The sequence below is a fragment of the Brassica oleracea genome, unplaced genomic scaffold, assembly GCF_000695525.1.
Source record: "Brassica oleracea var. oleracea cultivar TO1000 unplaced genomic scaffold, BOL UnpScaffold00891, whole genome shotgun sequence".
Lineage (NCBI taxonomy): Eukaryota > Viridiplantae > Streptophyta > Magnoliopsida > Brassicales > Brassicaceae > Brassica > Brassica oleracea.
Window position 1 is genome coordinate 22,013 of NW_013617505.1, and position 11,286 is coordinate 33,298.

The following is an 11,286-nucleotide window of genomic DNA, read 5'->3' on the forward strand; positions in this document are numbered from 1 at the left end:
ATATTTGTTTCTCGAAATATGTCGCAGTTGGGTTTCTTATGAGAATCTGACAGGTTTCAAGAGAAGTTAGGTTTGGTTTCAATAATTATAAGTTCGATTGTCTCTTCTTGCATGTTTCTTTCAGAATTATTTCTCCTTCTTTAATCGCATTCTCATTTATTTGCATTCAAACCGAATTAAAAGCATTTAATTAATAATTGTCCTCCCTATATTTGATAGTAGTATGTTATATACATATATTCCACTGTTATTTAACTTGAGATGTGTTAGCGTTTTTTCATATCTAATTCAATTATATTGTCGTTGACTTCTTAACTTTTGGGTCTAACAATATTAAAACAACTCCATTGTGATTTTACCCAAAAAGACCATTATTGTAATCGGTCAAGGTAGTCGTATTTATATTGTATCTAAATGACAAGTTGTCACAAATTATGGGTCCATTCAATACCCATAATAACGCCTCAAGCGTCATCGATGAGATATCTATCCACTCAAACTAACCGTACCACATGGGTAGGACCAGAGTGTTGTGTTGTCTTCTCCCCTCGTTAGTTTCTATCAAGTTTTGTTTTCTTTCCAGCTCCAACTTTGTTTTATTTCATTATTTTTATATGTTTTTGATTTGTTTTATTTCATTATTAATGCAAAATTCAAAAGAGCGATCGAAAGGTTCCGCTTCTTACGCAAGCTTTAACAAAAATAAATAATCCGGTTTAGTGGGTTCATTGCTAGACTCCACTATATGTAACTCCAACTAGAAAATGCCACGCATTTACGTGACATAAGGTGTACAATGACAATGCCACAGTCGCCGGAAGTGAGCTTTATTCCATTAGTTATTTAAATTGGAGTTAGTGATTTATAAATTAGAGTGTTTTGGTTTGATACTGCGTGCTAATATAATACCATGTCATTGGGCATGCGAAGTAACACGCAATATGCATGCAATGCACCGCCAAATTTCGATTAGTTATACTAGTTTTCTTCGTGCGTTGTTTGTCTTATAGAATGTGGAATTTGATACGTTCACATTTATTTCATGAATGTGAGAACAAAGAACATAATAAAGGAGAAAATAAGAATAAATTAAAAACTGTATAGTATTTTCCACTCACCGGGAAGATTCATAAGTGATGAATCATGTCTAAAGTCCCCTTCTAAAAAGGAATAGAGATGGCAGATGGGTATAATCCAAGGCATATACTTAGGTTGGAATATTTTATGGAGATTGGAATCTTCATTATGGTTATTTCTTTGAAAGAATATGCTTTAATAATATGCTCGCACAAATAAAAAATCATGTTTACCTTGTGTGTTTTGAATTTTAAGCTTCCAATATAAATTTTATCCCGAGAAAGAATAAGGTAAAGAGATGATAGGAACACTTGGACGTATCTTTTGAATCTAAACGTTACATATGTTAGGACAAAAGTAGTTTTAGATACGAGTCATATGACACTAGAATTATTTGGTGTTACCGTACAGGCGTGTACACCTTAGGTGCATCAATCAAAGTGGTGAAAAGGTTGATAGATTTGTGTGTTTTCTAATAAAAAAGCTGATAGATAACGAAAAGTGGGCACATACTAATCGGTGGAGTCTTACTAAAGAACGTTTTGGGGCTCTAAAGCAAGTTACACAATCTAGAGAAAATTTGCCATGTCAATAAGAAAACAAACATAAGAAATATATCAAAATGTCTTCGTTAGGTGTTGTTGTAATCTAAACCCATCTCCAAAATTTCTCTAAAATAAAATTATACAAGACTGGATAATTATCAAATAAATTATCACATGTACCATTTTGGATGGAATAAGAAAAAACAAAGACATATACATAACTTATTTTATTGATAAAGCAAGGAAAAGAAGAATACAACTCTGCTTTCTCTCATCCTTTTACACACCTCAAAGGCATAAAATAAAACAGTAAAAGGCGGAAAAAAAGATAGTTATCCTCTACACCACACTACCCTAAAGGACTTAAACAGCAAAAGCCAACATTTCACAAAACGAAAGACAAAAAAACTCATTGCCAAACATCACTCAGAAGAAGCCTAGCCAGCCAGCTTGGAACTTGGCAGCAACCTCTTTTTTAATTTATTTAGCTCCTTTTTTATGCGTTCTTCCAGAAGAGCCTTTACCATGTGACTGAGTAGGCGTAATATACAAAGCAAACCCACCCATTTACATGCCGACACACTCCCACACACATGTTACTGTCAGACCTAGACCTAGACCTAGACCAAGACCAAGAAAAGCGATAAGCACTACTCATTACTTATTAATACTACTTTAACTTATTCTCCCCTCTTCACTTATATATCCAAATCTTTCTAGATGAATCTTTCATCTGCTTCCCCTGCTCGTTGAATCCAGGGGTGCCCTGCAAAATATTCATTTTAAAAATTACAAAACTATTTACGTTTAACAAATTTGACCTTTTGGATTTAACTTTTAGACAGATCTATCTAATGAATGGTTAAAAACAAAGATCATGCAAGAACTAAAACTTACTGAGAGCTTGTTCAGCTGAGAGTCTTCTAGAAGCATCCTTACACATCAACTTCCTCAAGAAGTCTTTAGCCATCGACGAGACACCTCTGAACACACTCGGCGGAAACCTCAAGTTTCCCCTCAGCACCGCCTCGAAAATCTCCTCCGCCGTCTCCCCGTAAAACGGCGGAGCTCCGGCGAGCATCGTGTACAAAACAACACCCGCGCTCCAGAGATCACCCTTCTCTCCGTAAGAACAACCCATCAGAACCTCCGGCGCCACGTAATACGGCGTCCCCACCACGCCTTCCGTGGTCTCTCCCTCACCCAACCAAACCCCAGACCCGAAGTCACAGATTTTTACAGTATCGTTCCTAAGATCCAACAGAATATTCTCCGGCTTAATGTCCCTGTGAACGACGCCGTACCGGTGGCAATGCGAGAGCCCTAGAAGAATCTGTTTCGCGAACGACGCCGTTTGGGACTCGGAGAAGGTCCCGGAGGAGACGAGGCGGTCGTAGATGGAGACGGAGGGGTCCACTAGCTCCATGTAGATGGAGAGAGTCGAGTCCGTTTCGACGAGGTCGTGGATTTGGATGATGTTCGGGTGGTAAGACAAGAGAGCCATGAGTTTGGGCTCTGTGTCGATGCACGCGCGGTCGAGCGCGTCGGTGAGGGAGGTCTTGTCGATGGTTTTGCAGGCGTAGAAGTCGCCGGTGGAAGGAGCGTAGACGCGAGTGACGGTGCCGAAGCGTCCCCGACCGATCTCTTCGCAGATCTGGTACTTGTTGTCGTTGCTGTTGTTGTTTTGGCTGCAAGTCATAGTATGTTTTGAGTTTTGTTGTTGTTGTGTTGTGTTGTGTTTAGTAAAAGAGGTGTCTTGAGTGAGATGTCTTTATCTTTATAGACTTAACAAATTCTTAAAAGGTATACTCCATTTGATGCTTTTATGTTTTTTCTCCCAGTCCCATTGGATAATGGATATGCCGTTAGAGTTAATAGATATGAAATGATATATTGGATTTGCTTTGGGTCGGAGAGTAATTATGATTTTTATTTTATTTATTTTTTGGGGTCTACATTTAATTATTCATTGTTTTAATCTATGAATGTTTTTATATTTTCCTTAGTTTGTTATGTAATTATTGGTTTTGATCTCAAGTTGTTCAATATTTTATGATTTTGTGTTTCTAGTATTCATATATTTCTCTTTTAATAATAATAATGACTTATTGTTTTACATTTTTCAATAATTATTCTTTGGTTTATTTTGTCTTCAATTTAATTCATAATCATTTTTTTGCTTATGTATCTCTTGCTTGTGCATTTTTATGATCTGGATTAATGTTCAAAAAATCGATAGGCGGTAACTAGGTGTTTTTTAGAGAACTAGCGACTAACCGGGTTATTCGAGGCCTAGGCGAGGCTTAGGCGAGGCCTAGGCGTTAACGAATAATTAATCTATTATATATATATTTTACATTTATACAACATACTTTAGTTTTTGGGTTTAATTATAAATTTTTTGTGATGAATTATCAAAATTAAATACACAAAATAAAATAAATTAAACAAATTTATAGATTTATACTAACATTATTGCTTAATTTAACATATTTAGACTAAATAGATTAATTTAAATTGATTTTAACCGAGTAAGAACAGTTTGAACCGATTTGAATTGTATAAGCTTTTTGATCAATGAGTAAGATTCGAAAGGATCCAAGTGAGAGAACTATCTCAAAGCGGAAGCAAATGATTCAGAGGAAAAAACAAGTTACTAAATGTAGCAAAACAAAGAGAAAGAAGGAAGGAACCTTTTCAATGAGAGAGGAGACTGGTGAACGGAATCGATCTTCGATTGAGAGGAGTTATGCTTTCAATGGATGACAAGTCATCCTCTTTCTCAGAGTCTAAGGCGGTGTTTGTTGGAGAAAGACGATAGTTAGTGATGGATTGATTGATTGGACATTCTCTCTCTAAGACACGGGTTTTTGTGTGTTTTACTAGTCTCCTGTATATGAAACGGTGTGTAGTGGAGTCTATAGAGCAAAAAACGACACGATGGTTGGAAGGATCAGTCTACATAAATTATGTTTTAATTAGGGGTTGTTTTGCCAAATGGTGTTAAGAAATGAAGGTACGGTTAGAAAACTTATGAAATAATGCTTTTATCAATGTCTCTCGTACTGTAGTGCTCAATCTTAGATTTAGGACTAGATTGGGCATTACATACTATCACAAAATTGGTTAATGCATACCAAAGTCAACTTAATCTATAAATGATGCAAATGAAAATAGTAAATTAACTTAATTGCATTAGGGACATGCTTAAAAAAAAGAAAGAGACCAAAAACACAAAATTACATAAGCATCACTAATTAATAGTTAAATACTACCATCTGATATACATCTTCAAATGTCTTAAATAGAGAGACCAAAAGCATATATAGAGACACCAAAAGCACAAAGTAATAAGTAATAACAGTTAAGTACTACTACATCCGATACACATCTTCAAATGTCTTAAATAGAGACCAAAAGCACACAATACATAAGCATCACTAATTAATAGTTAAATATTACCATCCGATACACATCTTCAAATGTCTTAAATTACTAAATAGCAAATCAACTAGTGGGGGAAGAACAGAGTCCACAGTTTTTGTACGTACCACCTAGGACTAGACAACTCCATAGCTTATGAACTCCTAAGCATTCAGGATCTCTTCTTAGAAGCCGCCAAGCCGAAGCCGTTTCATCTTCAATCTAGCACTCCCCTTGGATGCTCAATGTTCTCGTAGCCTCGTTGTCTCACAACAGCTTGGCAGTGATAAGGCTCACCAGTGATAAGGCTCACCACTCCTAGCCTTGGCTAAGTCCTTGTATGTTATGTAAATGACAGCAGCTTTAGACTTGAGACTTGGGGGTTCCTTATCATCGAGAGATTCTATGGCCACTTGCACAATCTCTAACTCAAAGTTGGAGAGATCCTTCTGCAACAACAAGACTTTGTATCATCACCAAGTATGTTATTGATACATCTTATTGATATGCAAAGTGGAGAGCATAAACCTTACAGCTGTAAACCACCTATGAGAATCACAAATTGCAAGTTCCACGTATAAAGAAATCCAATCAAATTGCAACTCAGATTCATTCAACTACCAAAAAAAAACATATATTAGTAATTTAGTACTACGTCAAAAGCAAAACTGATGCATGCAAGTGACCACAATAAGAGTATATTACCATGTAAAAACGCTTTGTGTCACTGAAACCAATCTCAGAGGAAGGCCATGGAATTACTGACTTGATCCAACCAAGCAATCTGTCTTGGTAGGTAGCAGACAATGGTTCGGTATGTGGACATAAAAAGGAGTTGACGGAGTTGACTCCTTCTTCGAACTATTGGTCCCTATGTGATATGTCAAATATAGTCATCAAAAGTAGTGAAATTGATTAATGTATCAACAAAGCAATCTTTACCTTCAGGTCTAGAGATGGGGCATGTCAAATCTAAAATGCCAAGACGTTCTTCCTCTACGAGAACCTGAAAGATCTACTGCAAACCGCTAGATGGAAGGCATGCAACCAAAGTTATGTAGTAAGGAGATGCAGCACTACGCATGTCGAATTTCATTAAGCTATCTAGCTCAAAGTTTGTCCCCTGCAAAAGATTGAAACAAACGAAACTCTTTGAAGCTATCATCGAGAGATTCTATGGCCACGTGGACAATCTCCAACTCAAAGTTGGAGAGATCACTCTCCAGTAACAAATATTATTTATATTATTTCTATTATTGGCCATTTTTATCTTAATTTTGATACTTTTTGTTTGGTGCTTTATCATAAATAAGTAATTATTTTAATTTTGAAATTGTGAATTTGTTGTGCAGTCTATGTAAACCAAAAAAAATGATTTGCATGACTATTTTAGAAAGTTGATTGTGCTTATATAAAGGAATATTCAGTTATTCATCGTTTCACTCTATGACTGTTCTTGTATTTGATTTAGTTTGTTATGTAATTATTGGTTTTCATCTCAAGTTGTCCAATTTCATATGATTTTTGTGCTTTTAATATTTATATATTTGCTCAGTTTTTACTTATTTATTTCATAATTGTAATTGTATTTGTTCAAGTTGTCCAAGTTGTTCCTCTTTGGACTCTATGGACTTCCTTTCTTAAACCTAGGTGAATTTCTCATAGTTCAGGTTTCCAAGGACATTAAATACGCTGATAAGCAGCCTATAATACCATGGGGTCCAAGGTAATAGATTCCTTATGAGTCCACTGTCCACTCAAATTTTTTTATGTTCATCGTTCAAAAGCATATTATAATCATGATTTGTTGACCCATCTTGTTACAGGTATTCCAAGTCTTCTAGAAATGAGATGTTAATCAACCTATCAATAGCAACTGTGTTTGTAAGTACTTCAGAAGAATAATGTTGAAACTTTTTAGGAATGTGGATTTTTTGTATTCATGCTATAAAAGTTTCTTGTTTCTCCATATCTATGCATATATGACATTTAAAATGTTAATATCTCAGTCATATATGAATCTCTCTCTGTTTCTGTTTCTCGCTCTTTTTTTTTTTGCAGAGTGCATGGATTGCCATCCAACGTAGCGTTGAATACAAACCACTGCAGTTCATGTCTTTTGTATTTATGTACAGAATTTTTGAGAAATTAAAATCCTTTGAAGCACCTTCATCTCCAACATTAACGTGAGTTTTGATAAAATCTGATGCCTTATGTTTAGTGTCAATGCACCTGGTGGCAGTGTTAACTAACATTGATGTTGAGACTGGCTGCAGGAGGAAGGGGCAGAAAATGGACGGGGATTGAGAATGGGAAAGAGGCTTCTTCGGTCTCTTTCATTAGTTTTTGGTTCTATTCTTTTTTGCATCTTTGGTATGTCAATATATCAACACTCTGCTGTTTTAAAGAATCTGTTTTGTGTTGGCACTAGCTTGTATTTGTTTTACTTTAATTCAAAGAAAGCTGCTTATGTGATATCAATACAGCTCACAGTGTCAAAGCCTTATACTTTTGGATTATCACATTTGTTAGATTTAGTTATTAGATAACTCATAGCTCTTTTACTTGATTATATTCTACGTTAAACTCTTTGTGAATCATGCTTTTCAGGCCTATACCGGGATCTTAAATGTGATCGAGTACATGGGCAGCTCTATACCGGTATCTTAAGTCTTTCTTACTAATCAAGTGGTACGTTCCATTTTTCCATCTTCTTCTTCCTTCTAAAAATGAATAAACAAATCTAGGTGTTTTAGAACTAATGGTAGGAAGATTTGTAGATGATACACCTTAATTAATTGGTGCTTTAGTTATAGCATGTCTCCATGTATATTTGATATCCGTTCCATCATAGATCATTGTTTCTCCTTAAATTCGTAATATATATATATATATATATAGCATATTATGAATATTTGAGATTGTACCAATATAAAAGAAATTTATACAGGAAACAGAATAAAATTTACATATGTGTATTGTCATTACAAAATCATGTTTTGTCTTTTTCTGCATCATACTTGTCTTCTTTCGTAAATACGTGGTGAGAAATAGTTATCCAACTTATGGTATGACAGATCATTGATATAGTCATTATGAAAAAACTAGTATAAGTTTTGACAAATATAATAAAAGACCTTACAATTTAGATCAATTGAAAGTGAACAATATAAAACTTTGGTTCATCGGTACGGTCGAGGATAATAAGAAGACAACGACTATCTAGTGAATAGCATTTTGCCTTGCAAACACATGTACTTGTTTCCATATGGTACCCAACTTCGTCGTTTTCTTTTAAGTTCCAGTGCCAAACGTTCCTAAATTCCAAAGGTTTCCTGGCAGCCAAATGATAGCTTTGGCCTAACAGATTCTGTGTTTGTATATTATCCTTTTTCTTAACATGCAAACCTGGAACTTTCCTTAGCTTCCAGATGCTTTTTTAAAGAAAATGTTTTAATTATTGTGATGTGTAATTTTGGTGTTAGGCCGCAACAAGCTTATTTAATCAAGCTCAAGTTGGAATCAGAAACAAGAACATCCTTCTTCGTTTACACAGGTACTCCTCCGGTTCTATATGATTCAAATCTCAAGCTGCATGATCATCATGCTCAACACAATAATTATTCTAAATACTTTTATTACTACTACTACTACTAGTAGTCGTTTTCTATATTTTTTATACATTCCTTCTTAATGTTCTGACTAATATTTTATTATACTAAGATATTCTAAGACTTTTCCTTCTAATGATGTTAAGAAGGAAGGGGACATTTTAATATTCTTCTCATCCTAATCTCTAATATTTAAAAGCAGCAATTAGAGCATGATTAACGTTAGGGTTCTTAGGTTTTTGTTTTGTCTGATTTAAAAAAAAAAAGGTTAACAATCCACAGTATAACACGTTTGAACTAGGATTGTGACATATAAAAGCAATTATTATATGTAAGAGAAATATCTTTAGATAGCACTAAATTAAATTTTTGATCAAAAAATTAACACAAATAAAAAATTCACTAAAATAGCATTAAAATTTTTAAATATAGTTTTTGTTTTTTTTCTATAGGTTTGGGTTTAATGATTAAAGTTTAAGGCTTAGTATTTAGTATGTGGAGTTATGGTTAGATAGGATGTATGGTTTTAGTGATTTTATTGATTTATAAACGTAATTTTGGGAAATTTTCTTTTTGAATGCTATTTTGTGATAAAACTTGAAAATTGCTATTTATGAGATTTGCTACTTTTTATAAATCATAGACTAAAATGTTATGAAACAATTTTTTTTCTGTAGGCACTTGGAGTTCCAGTCCATAGGCTGCTGACTCTGTTTCGGTACCGTCTTCTCTCTTTCTAACATCTGAAAAAAAAGTTTAGATAAAAGATAACTGAGACATTAGCTCACAGTTTCTCTCAAAATTCAGATATTCATGGATATGGAGGATGGATCAAGACTTACTGCTGAGACACTGCGCAAGAGTCTAACGGAGTGTGGCATTCTCGTCCTCCCAGGAAACTCATCTCGGTATGTCTCACATGGACAGAATTTGATTTGTTTAAACGTTTAATATGCAAATAAAGAAGTTTTCCGAAAGTCATTGTTGGAATGAAAAACTTTATAAAGATGGAGAAAGTGTTTAATTGTTTGAAGAGAAAGAAGTTTGTGAAGAAGAAAGATTTTATAATTTAGAAGATGAATTTTTATTACTTGAAAGTTTGTTACAAACTTGATTATTTTTTGGTGATACAAAATGAGAAGAGAGCGGAGGTATTTATAGCATCCAAGGTACATATTTTTATCTTAAATCTAGAGAATTCTACTAAAATATCTAGATAATTTTATCCTAATCATCTAGATAATTCTACCAAAATATCTAGATTTTTTTATCTTATGGAGGTGGAGATTTTTCTAGACACTTTCTAGAATTTGGGTTGGGCTAAACATGATTAGTGAGTTGTTAGCCCAATAATATGACCCAAATCATGTTTAATTTTCAACACCCCCTCTTAAACTTGATTTGGTTACTCCGAGTAAGCTCCTCATCTTGATAAAGTCTTCTCGCTTGAGTGGCTTGGTGAAGATATCAGCTACTTGATCATTTGTCTTCATATACTCTAACTGCACATCCATCTTGGTAACACATTCTCTAATGTAGTGATAACGAGTATCGATGTGCTTACTCCGATCATGGAAGACTAGATTCTTCGCCAATGCTATTGCCGACTTGTTATCTACACAGATCTTCGTTGGCTCCTCTTGTGATAGGTTCAACTCCTTTAGCAAGTTTCGTAACCAAATAGCATGGCAAACACATGAAGTAGCTGCCACATACTCCGCTTCACAAGTAGAAAGAGTGACAATTGGTTGCTTCTTTGACATCCATGTGAAAGCGGTTTCTCCAATGAAAAACACGAAGCCACTTGTGCTTTTCCGGTCATCTACATCTCCACCCCAATCGCTATCGCTATATCCAACAAGCTTGTAATCGCCAGAAATAGAGTAATACAAGCCAAAGTTGATTATACCTTTGATATAGCGTAGGATCCTCTTGGCTGCCTTGAAATGAGTTGTTGTTGGATGCTCCATGTATCGACTCACAACTCCAACTGCGTGTAGGATGTCGGGCCTTGTGCACGTTAGATATCGTAAGCTTCCAACCAAACTCTTAAAGAGTGTTGGATCCACACTCTCTCCTTCTTCTTCTTTTGATAACTTGACTCCACATTCTATTGGCATGCAAACTGGATTTGAGTCATCCATTTTGAACTTCTTAAGGACCTCTTTAGCATAACCTTCTTGAGTAATGAAGATTCCATTTTCTTCTTGCTTTACTTCAATGCCAAGGAAGTATGCCACCAATCCAATGTCGGTCATCTCGAACTTCTTTGTCATCTCCATCTTGAAATCTTCAAACATAATCGGATTGTTGCCAGTGAAAATCAAGTCATCAACATATAAACATGCAATCAATAGATCATTATTTTGAGTTTTGATATAAAGTGCATGCTCATATGGACACTTGATGAATCCTTTCTCCTTGAAGTACTTATCAATCCGAGTGTTCCATGCTCTTGGTGCTTGTTTTAATCCATAAAGCGCCTTCTTTAGCCTTAAGACTTTGTCTTCTACTCCTTTGACTATATAGCCTTGTGGTTGCTCAATGTAGACTTCTTCCTCAAGGTCTCCATTTAAGAAGGCTGATTTGACATCCATTTGATGTATCCTCCAACTCTTTTGGGCTGCCAA

The 11,286-nt window shown here is 35.0% G+C and overlaps 2 protein-coding genes across 2 annotated transcripts in view; one reads left to right on the forward strand and one right to left on the reverse strand.

The window, feature by feature from the left end:
* Positions 1 to 1,819: 1,819 nt before the first annotated feature.
* Positions 1,820 to 3,291, reverse strand: LOC106320355 (phosphoenolpyruvate carboxylase kinase 1-like; the record flags this gene model as incomplete). The annotated part of the gene is given in 2 exon segments (XM_013758707.1): positions 1,820 to 2,388; positions 2,520 to 3,291. Coding segments are annotated over 2 exon segments (822 nt in total), but the record flags the coding sequence as incomplete, so codon positions are not given.
* Positions 3,292 to 8,522: 5,231 nt separating this feature from the next.
* The window catches only part of LOC106320358 (probable low-specificity L-threonine aldolase 1), a gene marked incomplete at its 3' end in the record, with an annotated part of 21,723 nt that continues 18,959 nt past the window's right edge, over positions 8,523 to 11,286 (forward strand). The window contains 1 exon segment of the mRNA XM_013758712.1: positions 8,523 to 8,601.